Source organism: Coenobita brevimanus, chromosome 13 (genome assembly GCF_032717465.1).
Source record: "Coenobita brevimanus isolate Jiangsu-jjx chromosome 13, ASM3271746v2, whole genome shotgun sequence".
In the NCBI taxonomy this organism is placed as follows: Eukaryota; Metazoa; Arthropoda; class Malacostraca; order Decapoda; family Coenobitidae; genus Coenobita; species Coenobita brevimanus.
The window spans coordinates 51,964,006-51,987,421 of NC_136966.1; the positions used below are offsets into that span (position 1 = coordinate 51,964,006).

Consider the following 23,416-nt stretch of genomic DNA (forward strand, 5'->3'; position numbering starts at 1 on the left):
GTAACATGCTTTCAACGGCACCTCTCCGTCACTAATATTCTAGCATTAATCTTCCGTCACAGCTTGGTATTCAAGACGGTGAGATCGAAATTTAGGCAAGTTAAAAGAGTATATTAACCTAAAAGTCAAGTAGCAGTGATAGAATTAACAGGGTTCTTGCTCGTCCTTTCCATAGTATCTCTTCACATCTAGCATAATATTCTAGTTTCAATCTTTCTTCAGCTCAGCATTCAAGGCGGAGAGATAGCAATTTAAGGTCAAGTTAAAGTGGAAAGAGGATAGAAATAAAAAAGCCGACTAACACTGATCAACTTACAGGGTACTTATTCCTAACATGCCATACATTGGCCGGGGCGTTCCTTGCTTACAACATGGATCACACCTGCCGCTCTCCTCCCCACGCCTACACCTCCACCTTCGACCCCTTGCCTAACACCACCCTCACACCCAGCACCACCACGGCACTCGACAACACCACTCACCACCACACGTGAGTTATTTGTAGGCACCCGGACTTGAAACTGGAGTCAAGATTTGTAAAGCAACAGTTGTGAATTGATGATGATGATGGGACTGACAAGAGATCGAGCTGGCTGGATGAATTTTGTTCGGAGAAGTGCATGACCAGGGATTTGGCACCCCTTTTTAACGTGACAGCGTTCGGATTGGCTCAATCAGATAAGTATGTGTGAAGTTACAGAACATTGTGATTTTTTTTTTTTTTTTTTGGGGGGGGAGGGGGGAGGCCTCTCAGATGGAGCCAGGATTTCGAGGGCTTGAATGATGAGTAAATGGAAGCGAGGCCCATTGAACTGGGCAGACTTTGGCTCTCTGGACGTAGCTACTCCTCACCCTGCCTTAGAGTGGGAAAGGAGGTCCCAATGATGATGATGATTATTATGAATAACAATATCAGCAACAACAATAACAACAACATTATAACAACAGCAATAATAATAATCTTTCGTATCGTTTATAAAGGCTCCAACATGCTTGCAAGTGTCGGCTTTGATCACCTATTGGCGGCCATCCACGCGGCTCGAACAGTGGTAACCTCCTTATTCAGTCTCTTTTATCAGTGAGGTCACACTCTATGACCTCGTCCCAGGTCTTTTTCGGTCTGCCTCTTGCAGCCCTACCCTGGACGTCAACACCTTTCACCTTCTGCACACAAATGTCATCCTCCATCATCTCAACATGCCCAATACGTCTCAATTTACTTCTCCTCATCATAACATCATTAAGTTCATGTCCCACTCTTCCTCTTAACTCTTCAGTAGCAGTCCAACCCCCCCCCCACCAGGTCTCGTATTCAAGGACGCATTACACATCCATCTAATTGTTGTCATTTCTGCACGTTTGAGCCTACGAATATCAACTTCCTTTACTGCCCAGGTATCACAACCATGCAGTATTACACTCTTAACGCATGTACAGTAGCATACAAGGATCTCTACACAGAGGGGGATCCCTCTCACTGTTAGGAGAGGCAACAGTTCACTGAATTTCAACCACTCCTTACCCTAGCGCCACCCACAGCACATAATATGTCCCCCAAATAATTCCACACGCAGTCAAGAGACTCTCCAGCTAGATCAACCCTTTTACGCCTGTCAGTCTCTGCATGCTCTCCCCTACACACCGCACACACGAAATCAGCACTATTTCGCAGCTAATACCATCCATCTCTTATGCACTCTCGTATCACAAACGCAGCTGAAGCTGGAGTTACTTCCCACATCCTTGCTGGAAACTGCATATAGTTACACTCCTTCTCCTTCGACGGTACCGCCACAAGAATTAGATATCATCACTATTGTTTTATCCGCATAATAATAATAATAATAATAATAATAATAATAATAATAATAAGATTGATAATAATGTGATGATTAATAAAGATAAGAAAGGAAAGAATCGTTTAAACTCGGTCAGGATCCTTAAAAACGTAATGATAAATGAATATATATGTCTAGAGGGTGCAGCTACCTGGTGGAAGAAGTGACCACAGGGCGTTTGCTGGAGGAACCGTGCACCGCCTGGGACTTCGACACCTCCGTCTTCACCTCCACCATCACTTCAGAGGTCAGCAAGTCCCTGTATAACCAGTTTTAGACCCATTCACTAGGATTACCTTTTATTAAGTATATTTTTACTTGCGGATAATTATATTAATATTAGGAAGGACTTACTGAAAGGGTTAATAGGGACCGTTTCTAACCCCTTCAGTGCTGCTGGAGAGGCACGCCTTCATGTGGTGGCATTGATATAACTGGTCGGCTCTACTACCTGGTTGTACAAACACCTCTCAACTACTTTCCTATTACCCAAAAGGATACGGTGGGCTGTCGGAGATTCAGCTTACTGTCCACCGGGTTCATGTCACTGATGAAACTGAGGCTGCTGCTACTACTACTAATACCACCACCACCACTACTACTACTACATCTACTACTACTACTACATCTACTACTACTACATCTACTACTACTACTACTAATACTTCTACTATAACCACCCTTTCATTAAAAGAGGTCTCGAAATAAGCCAAAGTATCATCCCAGGATAAAAGACGATGAGCAGTCGAATCCCCAGATATACAAAAATTAAAATCTAAAATCATCCCTGCGGGAAAAATTTCTAGAAGTAGGTATCATGGCAAGCATTTTCAGAACACACGATGCATTGTTATTGTAGCCTCTGGTTCATCTGAAAAGCGAACCCGGTTGATTACAGACTAGCCTGATCTGCAGTTCACCGTCCTCTTTTGGGGATAGGAAAATAGTTGAGTGACATTTGCATAAAATTTTGCACACACACACACACACACACACACACACACACACACACACACACACACACACACACACACACACACACACACACACACACACACACACACACACACACACACACACACACACACACACACACACACACACACACACACACACACAAAAAGCATTTGAGCGACTTGGGCATATTGGTGCTGCCACATGAAGGCGTCCCTCTCCAGCGCCACGATGCATTTAATGGCAGTGTTATATATTTTAATGCCCATGCGCCTTGTTGCCATCACACACACCACAAAGCCAGCCAGAAGACAGGGCGTGTGTGCTGGGCAATCCCAGGCCCTGTCTTCCCTCTTACTATTATTTAAGTCAGCCCAAACCCCACTGACCTGGCTAATGTATGGCCCGGTCTGCACTGTAGGTGCAGGAAATCTGTAAACGAACGAACGTACTTGTTGCCATGAGGTATATATAGTGAATCGTGTGTGTGTGTCATTTATTATAGCTCTTTCACCCAAATTTACCTCAGATGTTCGTCCTTTTGCAGCCTATTTCACGTAATTCTTGGAAAGGAAATGACTGCTACGGCTCCACATCCTTTCCATAGCATTTCTTCGTAATTACCGTCATATTCTGGAGATAAGTTTTATTACAGCTCAGAATCCCAGATGGAGAGATGGCAGTTGTAGTCCAGGTTAGAGTAAAAAGAGTATACCATGTTTAATAAATCGACTAGACATTTTTGCGTATGTGCGATCATCTTATAGAAGTCATGGCAGGAAGCTCATGCCATACGAGTAGCCTACTATTTCACCAGTTGCGCCTGCGATATCACTGGTGTGGTGTTTAATTTTTACCAGCTCTGCATCATCTCTCTCTCTCTCTCTCTCTCTCTCTCTCTCTCTCTCTCTCTCTCTCTTTACTGATTTTGGTTGTATTTCATGCAAAATTTCTTAGATACTGATGTTCAGGTAACTGTAAATGTAAATACTGTAAGTAAAACACAACTAGGTTGATTCCCCAATTATCAGATTACTATATTATTTTCTAAACTTTTATTTTAAATGAGTTAAACGATACGTTCACAACTTTTTGCACACATGCTGCAGAAATTTCATTGTGAATGGTATTCAAACGGAACAATGGAAACTGATTTTCTTTTTTTCAAGAGATTTGAAATAGCTGTCTTTCACGATAATTGTGCTCTAACCACCATTTTCATCACAATGAAAAATCCATCAGTTCTGTGCGTTGTGTGTCGGGATGAGCATGAAGAGAGTGTGAGGCGTGAAAGATTGATCTTGTTAGTGAGTCTCTTGAGTGTGTGGAAGAGTTTTGTTGTTTTGGGTATATGTTATGTGGTGGAGATGGGGCTGGAGCTAGCTCAGTGGCTAGAGTTAAGAGTGGTTCGAGGAAGTTCAGGGAGCTGTTGTCTCTCCTGACATTGGGAGGGCTCTCCCTCCGTGCTAAGGGATCTTTACATGCGGCATGTGTTAGGAGTGTAATATTGTATTGAAGTGAGATTTGAGCAATAAAAGCAAAGGATATCCGTAGGTTCAAAAATACAGAAATGACAGTGGTCTGATGGATGTGTAGTGCGTCCTTGAATGCGAAGCCTGGGGAGTTAAAATTACGATTGAAGAGTTGAGAGGAAGGTTGGGACTGGAGTACTGTATATTGGTGTTGTGATGAGGTGAGGTAGATTGAGATGGTTTGGGTATGTTGAGAGGATGGAGGATAACATTTGGGTAAAGAAGGTGAAAAGTGTGAACGTCAGGGGTAGAGCTGCGAGAGGCAGACCACAAAGGGCATGGAAGGGGGTCATAGAGTGTGACCTCAGGAATATGGGGCTGAATAGAGAAGCTGCCAGAGATCGAGCAGCTTGGAGGGCTGCCATTAGATGACCATAATCTGACCGCCAAATTTGAAAAAAATCATCACTGACATTCCGGATATTAACAATTATACATTATTTTACTATGTTAAAATAGGTATAACACAGAATGTCTCTGCACGATCTCGCTGGTTTCATTTGTTCAGTTACGTTCGTATAATGCAAATAATCTGCAAGAGCATTTAGATCTTTCCATTACAAAAATGTGATTCAGTTCCAGCTGGTGTGCGGAAAGAAGTACGTGCTGGCCACCTACCAGAGCATCTTCATGTTCGGTATGGTGGTGGGCGCTGTCTGCAACAGCTTTCTCGCAGACAGGCACGTCACTTGATTTCATTTGGCAACTCCCACATCAATATAATTTTGTTGTCTTTGTCCAGTTGCGGACAAACTACTGGTTCATTTCTAGGTTTTAACTAACATGATACTCAGTTCTGCTATACCACTGCCATTAGCCTATCATTCTTTCGTTCTTTGTACAGTTGTGGGCATAAATACTGATCAGCTTAATGATACCTAATGAGACAGGACATAAATACTGGTCCACTTAATGATGTCTAACGAGACAGGACATAAATAAAGATCCACTTAATGATACATAACGAGACAATGAACATCAGGTTCAAAAGCCAGTGATGTGATCTTTGTAGCTCAACAAACTGTTTTGATATGTAACAGTTTCATACGGTAATTAGTCTACTAAAGTGTGGTCTGATGTTATTGTTCCCAGCTTTACATCTTTACCTGTCCACTTGGCTTACCCAGTGTCATTTTTGTATCGTCTTTGTACAGTCACAGTTGATGCATGAGAGGGACGCCTTCATGTGATGGCACCAATATACTGTAACCTTGCTGCTCCATTGCCTGGTTGTACCAGCGTCCCTCAACTCCCTCTTAATCCCCCAACAGGAGGGTGATGTATTGTAGGAGGAAGACAGCTTCAGCATGCAATTCACTGGGCTCATATTACAGGTGGAGCTAGGGGTACAGCAACAACATCTACTACTACTACTACTACTACTACTACTATTTTCATTTATAAAAATCACCTCCATTCATTTAGGAATTGTATTGTGAAGATCAACACCAACCTTCATAATACAATTCATCATTTGGAGTTGTAATGTGAAGGTTAACATTAACCTTCATAATACAATCCGTTGGCACTAAACACGCCAATGACTGGTTACCAGCCATATGTTACTACTCTTTATTTCTACTTTTCTTAACTAACATTACAGTGCTAATAAAAACATTAATCTATTGGAGACTCTGGTCAGTCGCCTTTCGACCACTGTAGCTTCGTAATCCATACCCACCAGAGAGACAGGCCTGAGGGTTGATGATCTTGTGCCTCTGAGGCATAGGAGTGCAAACCTCCCGAAGGAGAATGACAGTCGACATCTCATCCAGGCCATAATGGAACTCAGAGGTTCATGCTTCTTCTCAGAAAGAACCTCCGCACCAGTCTCGAGTAGAATCTCCCCGCCTCTGGATCCATCCCACCTGATGTGAACACAACGGGAGCCAGTCGACCGTGGTCTGTATGTTGGATCCCTTCTTGGGTATTTTTTTTTTTTTTAACTCCTATGGGCAGCTTTAAGAGCCAGTTCGCGGTGACATGCTGCCACAGGATCAAATATCCTAATGTTGAAAAAAGCCTTCTGCCCACATATCTAGAAACCTTGAACATTGACATCCACTGTTGCATTATTTGATGTGTTTACTGTTCTGTGGATAAAATGCTCACCCTATAGACTCTAGAGGGAGGGCAACTGGCTCTATGGTGACATCATGGCATATTTCCTGTAGCATTTTCGCAGTGAGGTCGCATAATTCATCTTGTCGAATGCACACAAAGCCTCCCTTCTTGCAAATCATTACATTGTTTGCATCAAAGACAGTGCTACAGGCACAGTGTTGAGGAAGGTTTTTTATTGGCCACCCATATCTCAAGGCTATGGCGTCAATAAATTCTTGTCTGTTGAAGTGGAAGCCATTTGCCTTTAGAGGCAGTGTCCTCAGCCAACTTGATGCCCCAGTCTACTGTGCCACTTCAACTTTTCCACAGTGGTCTGATGTAAGATGTTCAATAATGAACTGCAGCTGGTCCTTTTGTCTCGCTTCCCGTTCTTTGCTTGTTTGTGTCTTAATATTCTGCTGCTGTTGGCCGGTTTCCTCGCCTCAAGCTGGGCACAAATCTTCTGTGACAAAGATTCGGTGAACCTAAGTGAATTTCTGTGCTAATATCTTGCCTTGGCTGCTGGATTTATAATGTCAAGTCCTCCATCCTGATGGTAAGATGGGAGGTCTACTACTAACACCACTGCTGTTACTACTACTACTACTACTCGCACTGCAGCTGCTACTACTACTACTACTACTACTACTACCACCAGTAAAGTGCGCTTTCTGATCGCGTAACGAGCACGCTAGCGATTGCACATTCGCCTTTCATCATAATTTCATCTTGGTGTAAACATTCAACATTTCTGGTGATGTAGTTAAACAGTGACAGAGGAGTAATTAAACTAAAATATTACTTTCCCTCTCTCACGTTTTCTCTCTGGATGTGCATAGCGAGGCGCCGTAGCATTTATCACATGTGCAATATTCAGTTCTCTTCTCCCGACTTGTCACTTGAACGAACTGCGTCAGTAAACGCTTGGTTATTGATCGAATGATCAAACCCAGAAATGGGGTGATTACCCTTGCTGATTTCACCCCTTAAACATAGAAAAAAACGTTCACTTAAAATTATGAGCATAATATCCGGTATTTAATTGTTAGAATTCGTTTAAGAAAACAGTGTTAAAACAGGAAATCTTTTTCATTCGATTTCATAGCAGAGTATATCAATTGAAGCCCGCGGTACATTCCCATGGAAAGCTGAGATTCCAAAGGGTTTATTTGGGCTCATGGGTAAATATATAACGAAAACCAAATTTATTGAATGTATCTACTACATGCTGAAAGAATCTCTTCTCTGTTTCACATAATTGAAAAGTCATGGGCTTCTGAAAACCATCACGGTCAGGCCGAGCCAGGTCGTGTCGGGCCGCTCATTTCTCAGCTGAACGTAAACATCGCTTCGCTACGCTGGCTCGCTTTGCTTTGCTGAGCTCGCTTGCTCGTAAGTTCTACTGTACTACTACTATTGGTAATAATAATAATAATAATAATAATAATAATATTATTATTATTATTATTATTATTATTATTATTATTATTATTATTAATACCGCTGCTGCTGCTGCTGCTGCTGCTGCTGCTACAGAAGATAAAATGTCTCAATTTTAGTCACGCGTTAACGAAACTCAAAATATTTTGAAAGTTAATTATAATAGCTAGGTACCTACAGCTGTTGGACGACAGTGACTATTTCCATGGTGTGTCAGGTAAGGGAGGTGGTGGTAATGATAATGATGATGATGCCAGATAAATTTAAACAGCTGACTTTCTTTCTGCAGGTATGGCCGTTGGACGATGTTGGTCATTTCCACGGTGCTCGAGACAGTAGTTGCCGTGGGGTCTGCTTGGCTGCCCTCCATCCACGCAATCCTGGTTGCTCGCTTCTTGCTCGGGGTCATGTCCTGCATCTCACTCCAGGCTGGATATATTTTGGGTCTGAAACTATTCCATTTTGTAGGTAGAGAGTGCAAAATACATCATGGGAGTGAAATTTAGCTCCTTTTCACTTTAACAAAATACGCCATCGGAGTGAAATATTTAGTTCTTTTTACGTTAACTCACTCCAAATCATCCGTACAGTTTTTGGGCATCGCTCAATTTTTTTTGTATGCAGTTGTTTGAAATCGTTAGATCCTTCACATCAGCATCTCACTCATACCAGATATTTTTGGGAATTGACATCTTCCCGTTTTGTAGACGTGCATTTGAATGAAGTATAAAAAAATTAGCAGAAAACACTTCTCTCGAACAATGAAGGAGTTGGTTGTTTCACTTCAACCTTTCACTTCAAACCAGATACGTTTTAGACTTTACCTCATTCCAGGCATTTGAAGAAGGTAGAAAAGTCATTGGAACAATGAAAGGCTTAGCTCCATCACTACGATGACGCCATACCTCTTTCATTCTGGCCACCAAATGCACAATTTTATGTAGAATAGGGGAAACTGTAAATATCGTCAAATGATTCTATCCGGCTTGGGGGATACCTCGTTGTCGAGGTGTGTGTCCATGTCTGTCACTACTACACATGCTACACATATTTATTCTCTGAATACCGTGCACTCACCTTCCACCTCCCCCATCTGCTCCATATCATATCTTACTCATTTCTACTTTGCTGCCTCATTTTCCTTGCACAGTACTTGACGCCTGTTTGTTGCCACACCCACAGGAGAGGTCGAAGCCAGTGTGTGTCCATGTCTGTCACTAACTCATTGTCACTATCGTTTTGAAAGATGATTATGGTAAGCTACAACTGTAGAGTTTTATAAGCGTCACACTTCACTCCCACAGATTTCAGCAGCACCAACAGGGGTCCGGACCATATGAAGGGGTATTTAGTGGTGGGTGGTATTGGTGATGTATCTGGTGTGCTTTGGGGCGTGTCTGGGCTGTGTCTGGGATGCGTGTGGTGTGCATCTAGGGTGTGTCTGAGGAGTGTATCCAAATACAAAGGACACCATTTGGGATGTGTTTGAATGGTGGATACAAATGGAGTGGGTGCGGCTATCAAAGGTGTCTTTTGACTTGTTTAATCAAATTTTGCTATCGTCAGATGATTTTATCTGGCTGTGGGGGATCTCTCATTGTGAGTGAGTTGATTCCAATCACTTATGACTCTTTCTCCACTCCCAGTGCTGGAGATTGTGGAGGTGAAGACGAGATCAAGGCTGGGACTGTCTTTGTTTATGTCGATGTCTGTGGGCCCCATTCTCTTCAGTATGTGCGCTTACCTGGTCAGGGATTGGCGCTGGTTGCAGACTACGGTGTCCATCCCCTTCCTCCTGTTTCTGCCAGCCCTGTGGTTAGACTCCACCTTTTATGCACAGACGTACTATGTTTATTTTTTGTCTTGCTTCTGTCTGTTGCTACCGTGCTCGATTTCCATAATGAACAACTTCATTCACATCAACTGTTTTTTTTTATTTTATTCGTGCTATCTCAAGGCAGTTTTATTCAGATTAAGGGGATTTTCTGAGCTTGTAGGGGTTAGAGACTGCGTTTAACATCCCTACTTAGAGAGAGAGAGAATCTTCAAACAGTATCGTAAATATATATATATATAGGACGAGGAAGAGAGTTAATGAGACGGAAATCCATTGACTCCACCATGAGAAGAGCTGTATATGGACAGCCTCCCGACACATGAGAGTTGTACTCTACACGGGCGAATAAAACGCGTGTATAAAGGCAACAACTGTGCCGAAGGAAAGAAGGCACAGAATCGTCGTTGCACAGCTAATCTCTTGGAAGCCGATTTTACAAGAGAGGTAATTATGATCTTTCCAAGATAAATCCCGAGAGAATGAATCCCCCAAGTATGTTCATAGATGATGCAGGATTGAGTTAGGTACTGTAAATAATTAAGGGACTATTACTGTGGCAGATTTTGTTGGGTCGAAGGATGTAAGAACTGAGTTTTTGATGCATTAAAAACAAGATTAGTTTTACCCCAATCAGAGATCTGAGTCAAGTCAGATCTCTGATTGGGGTAAAACTAATCTTGTACTCTCCCTTGCAAATCTTTTCAACTCTCTCCTCGTCTGTGCATATGACTGTCTGTTCCGTCTTTCAAACTTCTCCATGCCTCTGCATCCCATCCACTAACTATAAACTTTATTTTTTTGCATCATAACTTGTCTAATCACTTCATTCTAGCATGTTGTTCCTTACACCCCCTTTTGCACCCCACATATCACCTCACATGCTACACATATTTATTCTCTGAATACCGTGCACTCACCTTCCACCTCCCCCATCTGCTCCATATCATATCTATACAATCGCTCTACCACTTGTTTTTTTATTTTCTCTTTACTTTTTTTCCTTTTTTTTTTTTTTTTTTTTAATCATCCCACGGCCTTTCTACCCTCTTTGTATGGACTGCTTCTTCCAGCACTTTTCTTCTGTTTATCCAACTCATTTGTAACTTGATCATGCAGTATCTAAACTGCGCATCGTAATGTTTTCACACACACACACACACACACACACACACACACACACACACACACACACACACACACACACACACACACACACACACACACACACACACACACACACCGCTCGCTGGTGCACCCGCTTGCCAACTGGTGGACGGGAGTTCGCGCCTCGCTCAGGTTGCGAAAAGTTTCACTGACGAAGTGGGTGGTTACTGTCCCCCTTGAGCAAGGGGACGGGTGTGTGCGTGTGCGAAGGTCACAGCCTTGCCCTTAGATCGGACTATATGAGCTCTCAGCTCCCTTCCGGGAGGGTAAAAGCTGACCATCACGACCATCAAGTGATCCTGACCGACCCGGTGAATTACACACACACACACACACACACACACACACACACACACACACACACACACTTTACAGTTAGTGTCTGAACATTTAACCTAACATTTCATCCAATTCTTCATTAAAATATCACAGGAAATCATTTCTCATTTAGACCGAGGACATTGGAACCTTTTTTTTTTTTTCATGCTGTCACCAGAATATTATATTCAACTTAGGAGGGATTTTTTTTTTAATTGGCTTACTTAATCCCACCATTACTATAGTAGAATAAAATCGTCCGGTGATAGCTTCACTGATATGACTGCTTCGTCATCGGACTGAAGGTGTTTTCATTTTCGTCCTTCTTTCGTCGCCCTTTCCAGTACTGTGACACTCTTTTCATTTAGTTTAGTCAAGACTCCGAGGGCTGGAACGATGAGTGAATGAGTGTGGCCTATTCAATTTGCATTTTTTTTTTTTTTTTTTTTTTTTTTTTTTTTTGATGTGTGTGGCTCTTTCCTCATCCAGGCGTAGGAATATGGGTATGGATAATGATGATGGTGGTGGTATGATTCTGTTTAGGTACGGATTCTCTTATTAAAGAGCTTACGCTTTCCAATAACCATTTCAAAAGGCACATTCTGTGTTCCGAAATGTTACGGCTGCCTCACGATGATTTTATTTAACCCCTGCAATCTGGTGAAAATCATTTATATTTGCTTCTTGCTAACACTAGACTACTTTATTCAGCTTTGTAGACACATTTGGAGCTGGAGAGGTGGAGTCCACCTTTCATTAACCCCCTTTCTACGTAAGCATTATTTTTCTCTAAGGAAATGCTTTTGTCTGGAGATGGCAAGAATAGAATAAATAAATAACCGGATTTAGAAGGTTAAATTGTCACAATAAACATGTGTCGCAAGGCAGCAAAGATAATTTGTGGACATAGTGACCTTTCCTCTACGTTTCCAGACTTCTGACTCTGTACCTCCCCTAGAATGATATGAAACATGCTACGGGACATTTGTATTTTTTTATTACAGTGATTTCATAACTAACAGGGGAAAATGCACCAAAACCCATTTTATAAAGTTGAAATTTTGCGATCATTTTAAGATTGAAACAGCATTAAATGTTTTTTCCAGTTTTCCCTTCTCCCATTTTTACACTATACTGTAGAACGAAAAAGGGAAAGATTTGTTTCACATATACAGCTCCGGCTGAAACAACTACTACCCTCATGGTTTGGTAGGTAATATTTGGCGATTCCGACTTTGTAAAATGTAGCATTTATTAATGAATTTCCTACTAGTTGGTGTTTCTAACTAGTTATGTATAAATTTGTCTGTATTTTTACCCCAAAACCAAGTGAGAATTGGGAGTGTGGTAGATACAGTTGTCTGCAATTGCGCAGAGCTTAACTACGTCCTCGGAATGAGTGGTTAAGGTAATTGTATGGTAATTTGCGTGTTGTGGTTCAGGGTGATGAGTGAGTCTCCTCGTTGGATGGCGGTGGTGGGGCAGCATCAGAGAGCAATGAAGGAAATGAAGAAGGCAGCTGCTTGGAACAAGGTCACCCTCCCTCCTGATAACGAGCTACTGACCATCATGCGCTCCGTCCACCAACAGGTGAATCCCAGCCGCTGTTCATATTTGCGTAGCTGCACTGCCAATAAGTGGGCCGTATTCTAGGTGGCTTAGGAGACTTCGTAGCACTTCTTCCTCAGCAATTTATTATGTACAGTATATTTATGACAGTTTAACGTTCTCTTAAATGTCAGTTACGTTATTTTCACATCACTTGGCTATTCACATGTACGGTACAAATTAATGAAGAAGAATATCTAAAGCTACTTCAATAGATGTTTTGCCTCCATTTTGACTTACATCACTCCTCTTCTTCATTTCATAATTCATCGTCTTCCTCAGTGACAGTATTTAAAATTGGTCACTGTGGGCTCAGTAACGGTGTGGAAACAAAAGATAATGGCATCTTTAAACATTTTGTGATGGAAAGGCAGTCAGTCCCCATAGTTTTGCAGGCAAGCACTAGTAGAGAGAGAGAGAGAGAGAGAGAGATGGATATATATATAGGTATTTATTTATTTATTTATTTGTATATTTATTTAACTGTGTTTGTTCGCTTGCCTGTCTGTACCCGTAAATATCAAGGGAGATGCACATAGATTTCTCTAAACACCTACGAGTATAACCAGTGTAACATTTTACAACGAATTAAAAAATATATACTATTGTCACTAAAGTTGCGCTGCTAATATCCAAGATTAGAACTAATCCGTATAGATATAAAAGAGAAAGTTTGTCTGTCTGTCTGTGTGGCTGACTATGGAAATCGAAGGGATGCATATGGTCCTCTCTTAACATCTCTAACAGGTGCAGCTTTTTACGGCTAATTTAGATGTGTACAGTGCAGTTGCTAAAGTGACGCCCGTGATGGCAAGATTAGAACTAATAAGAAATAATTAGATCAACATGGTGCAACGTGATAGCCAGTAAGAGCAGATTTTACTTCTATAGTCATATCAGAATCAGCTACTGTACAGTGGGTCAGATGGGTGGATGGATTTGTGGGGTGGGCAGGGCGGGTGGGATGGTTGGGTAGGGTTGGTGGGTTGATGGGTAGTGGGAAAATAGGTCCATGGTAGGAATAGTTCCATGTTAAATATAGCTCACGGGGAAATGGGTCCACGGAGAATTATAGGTTCACGGAATAAAATGGGACCCCGGCGGTCTTCTCCCACAAGGGGAGTGGCCATCCAGGGACCCAGGCAACGCCATTATGAACGATCATACAAATTTACCCGGGTAGTGCCGGCTTCCCCCGCAAGTAAATAAATAAATAAGGACAGGCAAAGCATTCGCCCACGAGTGTGCACTGCCCATCATCACTGAAAAATTAGATCGGTAATCTTTGCTAAAATAAAATGGTTGCATTTTAAATATGGAGAGTCAGTATTTTGTGATTTCATGACTTTTCGCGTTTTTTTTTTTTTTTTTTAATTTCCTTTGAGCCCATGATAAAGGAGGATCTTGTCTACCTCTATACAAAATTTCAAGTCAGTATCTCAATTCATTGCAGAAATATGAACAAAAATTTTTTGTAAGGCCTTTTGGCAATTGGAGGCATAATGTGGCAACTTCACCAAAATCTAAACAGTTCAAGCCACACATCCCGGGATACTGTTTACTGAGTTTGGATACAATTTGCCCACTTGATTTTGAGCTACTTTGGTAGCAGACAGACACACACCGGCACAGACACGCACACATACACACACACACACACACACACACACACAGATGCAGGCAATTACACTGTCGTCTTGCTAGGTGGGCAGTAATAATTAGATTAAACCGCAGTTTTCAGTTGTAGGCAACTCGGTACTACAGTATTTGTACTTCTTTCATATTGCTTCAATATAATTGATGATAAGATTTAAAAAAAAAAAAAAAAAAAAAAGTAAAACTTCATCATACGTCAGGCCCTGTGAGTTAATGTTGGCAGGAACGAGACCAGTGTCAGTGCATCTGTGTCGACGAGACCCTACACAGAAGAGGGTGTTCACATCTCGTGTTACATCAAGCTCACGACATTTTTCTGGCTTCATGTGACATGAATAGCATGAAGTCTGCAAGGACGTGATGCGAAGGAAAAAAATAAATGAGCACATGAAACCACAAAGAATGAAGAGTCATGTAACAAGGTCTGTTCATATTACCGGTTTGTCATATTTTCAGGCAGCTCGGAGAACAAAGACCAAGGCAGAAGGAAGTCCCAGCATTTCTGCAAAGATCGTCAACTACATCACAGTTCTGTTCAGGTATGGGAATGTGTAGTAACATATTAGGTCAAAGGCCAGTATCTTCACATCTTAAAAGTATTCGCACCAAAACCTGTGAGTACTTACAGGGGATAGATTTACAAAGTAGGAGAGTAGGAGATATACTTGCAAAACGTTATCCTTGTCCCTCAGAGATAACTACTGTACATAATTTTTCTCATATCATATATCTGAGACTTTGGGAAAGCAGCTTTGGAGAAGAGGTAGAGATTGTGAAGATGATAGTGAAGAGTATGAGAAGATCCAAGATCTCGTTAAACGCAATTTTCATATCCTTTCTGCTACGTCATTGTTACTGTACTTTTACCTCTGTTTTTACAAACCCTGTATATCTTTTCTCTGAATAAGTAATTTGTTTAGGTACGTTCTTCATAAAGGGCGAGTTTCTGACTGTGGTTTCTTAGCGTCCAAGAAATTCTGAGGCTGCAGCGAGTCTCCTAATCGTTTCCGCTTGGCTTCATTTATATTGACACCTCTAATTATGAATGCCCAGTTATACCCTTGTTTCTTAGATTGTTACATTCCCTGGATAAATAAATCCTAGGAGGAAATTGAAGTTACCTTCATCATCGTCTGACCTCTTCGTTGTTAACTGTTCCATCTAATCCCAACGGATCTCCAAATTTTATCTCGCCCTCTCGTCCTCTATCTTCCACTTCATTTCATTCCATCTCTGAGCTGCCATTCAGTTACTGCGTTGTCCATCATTTATCTGTCCTACTAAGGACGTGACCTGCCCACATTCCATTATGCCTTTATAATTGTAGTAATTATATCCTCTATTTTCGTCTGTTCCCATATCCATGAAGCTCTCATTATATCTCTTCATGTGACCCATAACATAATCCTTTCCATTCCTCCTTGAGCACTCCTAAGTTTGTGTTCCAATGATTTTATTAGATTCCAAGTTTCAGATCCAAAAGTCAGAGCAGGAAGGACGCACTGATTATATAATCGTCTCTTATGGCATGGCGGTAATTGTTTATCTTTCATGCAGTTACCTAGTTTGCCTAAAGTCCTCTATCACATTCCTGTTCTTCGCATGATTTCATTGTCCTAGAATGGATCAGCCTGAACTGGCTGTCCAATTCTATTTCGTCATCTATGTTTACTGGACGGGAACAAACATGCCTGTTATACTTAATTTTCGTCATCATATTCATTTTCAAGCCTACGTTCAGACACTCTCTGTTCAGGTCACCTCGCATTTCTTGTGGGACCTCCCGTGATTCACTGAAGAGGACTTGTCGTCTGCATAGATAAGATTGTTCAATCGCTTTCCATTTATTTTTTTGTCATCCAATTTGAATTTCTGGAAACGTCCTCTAAGGCATGCAGAGAATAACTTCGGTCAAATAGTGTCACATGGTGTTTTCTGGGTGAACTTACTGAATCGTATTATGGCCGTGCTATCTCTGTGAACATCTTCTAGCACTTTACCAGAAGTTTCTTATACACCCTGTCCTCTGATTGCTGTCGTCACTGCAGCTGTTTCAACTGAATCAAATGCTTTCTCATAACCAATAAATGCCATGCACTAAGTTTTCTTATATTTGAGGTTTTCTCGATCATCTTCTTCATGATTTGAGTACGGTCTGTTGTCGAGTAATCACTTCGAAATCCTGCTTGTTCTCTTCACCGGTTTACATCAGAGGTTGGACTAACTCGATTTGTTAGGACTTCTGTGAAATGTTTGTATCAACAGAAGACTAATTGGCTGGTAGTTCTTTAGGACTTTGATGTCCCCTTTTTTTGTGAAGCAGAGTAATTACTTTATATTACTTTATATAACTATTAAATTGCTTTATATAAATGAATGGAAGGAGAGCTGAATACTTATACATTACTATCCTATATATGCCACATCAATTACAATCGAGTTCGTGTGTTTTCAGTAATAACACAGTGTCACTCCATTACGTTACATGGCTATGTTTCTTTTTTTTCTTTTTATGATTGCCAAAGGCCAGCACATGGGAATTCCAAGCTGAGATAATGGACGGTGAAAGTACTAGATCTTGATAAGAATTCTTGAAAGCTGCCAATGTACGCTTATTATACCTGAATCAGGTGTATATTTTAATGGTTTAAGCTCTTGACTATGAATAAATAAAGAAAATTTGTGGATGTTGCTTCCTGTGATGTACGAAACGGATGGAGCCTTGCAAAGTCACACACAAACTTGTCAAAAGGATGTCATGTGTACATTTTAAAACATCTGAAAATAGCCTTGTGAACTGAATTCAAAACTTTATTCAGGGAAAAATTGCCCAGGAAGTTGAGGAACACAACAGTGGGGCTTCTACTGGGTTGGTAGCAGATAAAGTGATACTTGGTGTGAACAGGAAGCGATTGCGCATCGTAATCTGCTACGTCCAGAATAATAAATATTTTGAAAAAAGTGAGTATGTGAAATGTGAGAATAAATAGGGTGAAACCATTGCTGATCCTGTCATCGACTGCGTCAAAGGGTTGGACTTGGCAATGGATGCTGTCGTTCTCAGATTCTTATTGACGCAGGGAATATGGCTGAGAAACAGTGAGTCTGTAAGGGTGAAGACTAGCAATAAGAAGGCCACATATTGACCACTGTGCATCGTAAGCGTTAAATCTTATTCCTTCCAAAACATCCAATGTGCCAAAAGTTTACAGCATAGTTCTGCAAGCACTAGGAAAGTTTTTCATCAACCAGACCAAACGTCAAAGCTACCTTGAAAAGTCATGTAAGAAATTAAAGGAAAAAAAAAAAAAAGCATGATGAAGAAGGTTTGGTCCCTTTGTGAAATGAGATGAATAGAGCGCCGTAGGTCTTTCGGAGATTCAGATACTGTTTATGATTTTTTTTTTAATGTGGACAAGATCTTAAACAGCGAAGATAACATCTGGGACCCAAAGCCTATACCCGAAAGCAATGAGTTTCATAAGCAACTTACAGAACCCAAGTTCTGCATTGCCTTTAAAGTTTGCCAGTATTTGCTTTGATTCACTTAAGCCACTGACTGTTCCGCTCCAAGGCATAGACATGGAGATCAGCCGAGCATTTACAAAGATCTTAGTGCTTAAGGGGGAATTTCAGTCCATTCGGAATAATGCAGGGCAGGAATTCGAGGACTTCTTCACGAGAGCATCATCGTGGAAATGTACTCTTGACTGTTCCACGTACTAGACAGTACACCATACTTGAGGTATGATGTTGGAACAGGTACACCTCAACAGTGCTGCCGGCGAAACAATTTTCTTATCATTCAATGGCTGCGTAACAAGGCAGGTAAGTGACAGATTTCTGGGAAGGACCGCCTTTACTGTCACAGCCGGAACCAGGAATGATGTGGATCATCTTGCACCAGACGAGGAGACTACTGTCAGGGAACAAACGAAGATCATCTGCCCAACCCATGATCCTTTTCTCAGGTCTGAAACTGTTTATCTGGTTCACAGATAAATCCAAGCAGCAAACGATATCTGAAACTCTAGGAAAGGCGTCTTCAGATGGCATGGAGCAGTGTTCCTAAATGTGATGACAATATTGCGTATTCTAACTGATTGCGACCAGTACCAGTGTGGAGTGAGCTCATTGTGCTCTGAGATAAATGAAGGATGTGAATAAAAGTTGCATGGGTGAACCTTTCTATAATGCCATGATTCTGATGTACTGCACGTCTGTAAACACAGAAATCTTGATTATGGCAAGATTATTGACATGTATATCGGGAGACATTCTAGGAAGATGCTCTCCACTACCCGTGTATGTGATAAGTAGTTTTGGATGATGATTATTGCTTATGTGATCAAGATTATGTACTGTATAGTACACTTACCTGTATTAGTGTATTCTTGTGATTAACTGTGCGACTAACTTGTCTGATTTACAAGTGTCTCTCGACCACTTCCTTATGCCCCAAAAGAAGGATGGTGGATTGCGGGAGAAGAGCAACTTGGCATGCAGTCCACCAAGTTCACCCATCAGGTGAACCTGGAGCCACAACAACAACTACTGCTACTACTGAATAAAAAAAAAAAAAAAAAAGTAAATGCTCTTTCTAAATATCGCTACAGTTGTCGTCAATTCACCATAATATAATAATAATAATAATAATAATAATAATAATCTGTCTACCTATCTATTGCCAGACGCCTCAATCCCGTTTGGGATGGCCACAAACAAATCGCCTCCAAGTCGCCCTGTCCCCCGCCATTTCACTGCCCTGCTCCCAACTCACACCCCCCTCTCTCATATACCTCTCCACCCCATCCCTCCATCTCATCCTCGGCCTCCCCCTCCCTCTTCCCCCCTCCACCTCACTCACATACACCTCACTCACAAACAATAATAACAGTAATAATAATAAACTTTTTGTCCTGGGTGACATTACAAGCTCTAGTATAGGCATGAGGCTTGGTGGATATTCAACTGAATAATGTCCTTCTGTAAATATAGTACTGCAACACTACCATTTTGTAGAACAAGTATTTTATGTTTCACAAATGTGTCGTAATATTTTTCCACGTTCAGATTTGTGCCATTATGCTGTATTTGCTAATACTGGAGATTAGTGACATTATATTTGCATACGTTACAGTTTTGTGCCAGTATATTTGCATATGTTAGAGCTGTTAGCCATTATTTCACTATTCCATTATAGATTTATAAAATTATATTTGCTTTCTAATTGTGATTTCACAGTGTCATGAGTAATTTTACTTTCTGTTCCATTACAGATTAATAAAATTATAATTGCTCACGACTCTTGATTTCATAGTGCCATAAATTATTTAAAATATATATAAGAATTTTTACGAACATATTGAAGTAGTGTTTATTGTGAATATAAAACAGTTGATGACTGATGAAGAGTCACACTATCGTGACCATGAAATAGGATACAAAAACCCACACTGGCAGACGAAAAAAGATGTATTCCAAACAGTTTCGGCGACAGCTGTCGCCCTCTTCAGTGGATCTGCAGACCAAGATCCACTCTTGGTCTGTAGATCCACTGAAGAGGTCGACCGTTGTCGCCGAAACTGTTTGGAATACATTTTTTTTTCGTCTGCCAGTGTGGGTTTTTGTATCCTAGTTGATGACTAATTGTTGCATCTTCACAGTATGCGCAACTTTAATAGTGGATATAATTTCTTCCTATATTTGCTTACGTTACAGCTTTGCCCCTTTTATTTTATTTATTTATTTGTTTTTTTTTTAGGACTCCCAAGATGCGCATCATTACGATAATAATGTGCCTTGATTACTTCATTGTGTCCATGAGCTTCTTTGGCCTGACATTGGGAGCCTCGAACCTGGGAGTTAACCCTTTCGTCTTCATGGCAATCTCGGGGGCAGTGGAGATAGTGGGCAAAGTCTTCTGCATCCTGACGGCAGACTGCATGGGCAGGAAGAAAATACTTTTTCTCAACTTCTCCGTCGCTGCCATCGTTCTTTTAGCACACCCTCTGGTTTCTGATGGTATGTTTCGAGGGGCTGGTGTACATATTTGACACCAGTAGTTACTGAGTGTGTGGATGATGGTATTTTTCATATATCTCTGACACCACTATTCCTGAGGCAGATATTTGTATTTATATTACATACCAGCGGTTCCTAAAGTGAGTGAGTGTGACCATATCTGACAACCAGTAGTTCCTGCATGTCTGTAATGGGGATTGCGTTCATATCTAACACTATATGAAGTTCTTACAGGTCTCCAATAAGCTGCAGTATTTTTAGGTATACAGTAGTGGGTGTCAAAATAGTGTCCAAGTCTGTCACTTATGATTTTTTTTTCTACATTATTTTCCATTTAACGTCATTTATAATTAGTGGTTAATGATTCAGATGTTTGTCAGAAGTAATTACCGATGCTGATTCATGGCATTAACAAATTTTAATTTTGTTCCGTTTGTATTTTTGTATATTAATTGGAAGGGAGTCAGTGTACCCTTTACAGATTTCTCGTAAATAAGATATACATGCTGCTTTTTAATGAAAGATCTATGTAATCCTTTCTTGTATGAATCTTTTAAATATTGCTTAAACATTGTAGACTCCATGGTGATCGGTCCGTTTTTGATGGTACAGAAGCTGACAGTAAGCAACATCACTACACCTACGTTGAAGTTTAATAAGTAATGTTAGCTAAGTCTCTAGTACAGTTATGCTCTTACTCTTGTGCTTCAATTGTTCCCATTTACCCCTGTGCTGCACAGACCTCAAATGGCTGACTGTAGTACTTGTGATGGTGGGCAAGATGTCTATGTCATGCGCCTTTAATTTGGTCTACCTATACAACGTGGAACTAGCACCCACCGAGATACGCAGTCAGAGTATGGGCGCTTCCCAGACAGCTGCCCGTGCAGGAGCATTTGTTAGTCCATACATATTGAGTGCATTGGTAAGCAATCCTCACTTGGTCTTATTCATTAGTGTTTACCACAGAAAGGTAGATAGAGGCTGTGTTTTAACCTTCAGAAGTATGACATATTAATAGACAGACCATGCTGAACTTTGGTGATGAAAAGATGAACCCATTGCTGGCTGGAATGTAAGCGATGAACCCATTGCTTGCTGGAATGTAACTTTATACAAGCACACCTCCAGATTGGTGTCCTGCTGTTCATGACATAATGCAAAGTAGTTGCTCACAAATTGTAATAATGATACTGTATCAATTATCCATACATTTGAACCACCTGGACAGCAGGATATAATATCCACGTCACCCATCTGGATCATAGCTCCTCTTGACATTTCTGTCCCTACCCAAGAACGAACTTTCCAATCACTTATGTAATGCAGAGCCTGTATACTATAGAGAACTGGCCCCAAGGCATTTCGTTCCCTGCTCAGGAAGTTCTTAATTTCCTTCTTCAGTTCTTTAAGTGCACCCCTCCAAATAAGAGACCTCCAAGCATTCTTGTTCCAATTCAGTATGACCGATCTGCCACCTACTGACTTGTATTTAGACATTCTATGCTGTGTTCTTGGCTTTTCAGTAACCTAGTTCATAAGAAGGCATTCAAGCATATCTATTCCTTCTAAGTAATGACCCCTATTCCTCACCTGTTTTTGCCCAGGAGTTGAGATGTTTCTCTCCGTAATCAGTAACAACTCATACAACGTTTAACACAGGAGTCAGCCATTCTCTGTCCCTACTCAGTAATGATCCTTCTTCTTCCCGCTGATCTGTGTCTTCGTAAGTTTTCCAAATGATCGATGTTTGTTGTCCAAGGAGCAACAGTCCCAACCTAAAGATCGATCTCACTTCCGTCCTGTGACTTGTATCTTCTTAGCTTTTTGTGTAGTGTTTACTATTCAGGAAACAATTATCCTTGCTCTTTAACGGCCCTGCTCCGCTCACTGTATGGTATCTTCTACCAAGGAAATTAAATTTATCTTCTGTCAACAGACATGTATCCTCTGCCAACTAACTTATTATATTCTTTGCTGACTAAAATGCAACTTCTGCCAACTGACATGCATCTTCTGCCACCTGATACCATCTAAGCTTTCCATGAGGCTGGTGATTATTGTCCATGATTCAACTGTCCCTACTCAATAACGAGCCACGTTTAATATTGTCCAGGAGTCAACAGTCCCTACTCAGCAGCGACCCCATAAAATAATGTCAAGAAATGAATGCCCCTACTCAATAACGACGCTGTTTAATATCGCCCAGTAATCAATTGTCCCTACTCAGTAACGACCCCAATTTAATACTGTCCAGGAATCGCTGTCCCTATTCAACCCCCATTTAATATTGTCCAGGAATCAACTGTCCCTACTCTGGAATGGTCAATTGTCCCTATGCAGTAACAACTCCCATTTAATATTGTCTGGGAATCAACTGCCCCTACTCAGTGACGATCCTCTTCTAAACTAGTTGATGTACCTCTCTATTCAGTAATGACACTCCCTTGAAAACCAGGAGTTGAACTATCCGTGTGCCTACTCAGTAACAACTACCTTAAAACCAGGAGGCGTACCCGTGGGCCGTGTCAGTGGTGATCGGCATGGCTGCGGGTGTGGGGGCTGTGTCTCTCCTGGCACTGTGGGAGACGAAAAACACACGCCTTAAGGACACCGTGGCCGATCTGGAGGGTCTCACTCACGCCCCTGCCACCTAGACCGAAGCAGCCAGGTAGTTTCTCTCTCTCTCTCTCTCTCTCTCTCTCTCTCTCTCTCTCTCTCTCTCTCTCTCTCTCTCTCTCCCCACGCTACCATCCATTCTGAAGACATCCGTGTGTTTGTGTGTGTATGTGTGTGTGTGTGATACAGTATGAAGGGACGATGAACTAATTAGGTCAACAAGGTCAAGGAATCAAAGGTCAGGATCATATATTTGTTTATCTGTAGTCTCATTTCAACCCACAATGAACCTTGTTATGGAAGTTGTATTGCGAGTCCTTGCA

At 41.3% G+C, this 23,416-nt stretch overlaps 1 protein-coding gene across 1 annotated transcript; it reads left to right on the top strand.

The window, feature by feature from the left end:
• The first annotated feature begins 371 nt into the window (after positions 1-371).
• On the top strand, positions 372-23,131 carry LOC145415757 (organic cation transporter protein-like). Its single transcript, XM_080284999.1, has 10 exons — positions 372-490; positions 1,977-2,085; positions 4,901-5,004; positions 8,157-8,311; positions 9,514-9,682; positions 12,629-12,776; positions 14,907-14,989; positions 20,215-20,474; positions 21,215-21,399; positions 22,982-23,131. The coding sequence occupies exons 1-10, from the start codon at positions 372-374 to the stop codon at positions 23,129-23,131; spliced, it is 1,482 nt and encodes a 493-aa protein (XP_080141125.1).
• The last annotated feature ends 285 nt before the right edge of the window (positions 23,132-23,416 follow it).

What these genes read in the sequence shown, in the direction of transcription:
- LOC145415757 (XM_080284999.1), top strand. Translation starts at nt 372, where the DNA reads ATGGATCACACCTGCCGCTCTCCTCCCCACGCCTACACCTCCACCTTC. An exon ending in AACAGCTTTCTCGCAGACAG is followed by an intron (nt 5,005 to 8,156) that starts GCACGTCACTTG and finishes TTCTTTCTGCAG; the next exon opens with GTATGGCCGTTGGACGATGT. An exon ending in TGCGCTCCGTCCACCAACAG is followed by an intron (nt 12,777 to 14,906) that starts GTGAATCCCAGC and finishes TCATATTTTCAG; the next exon opens with GCAGCTCGGAGAACAAAGAC.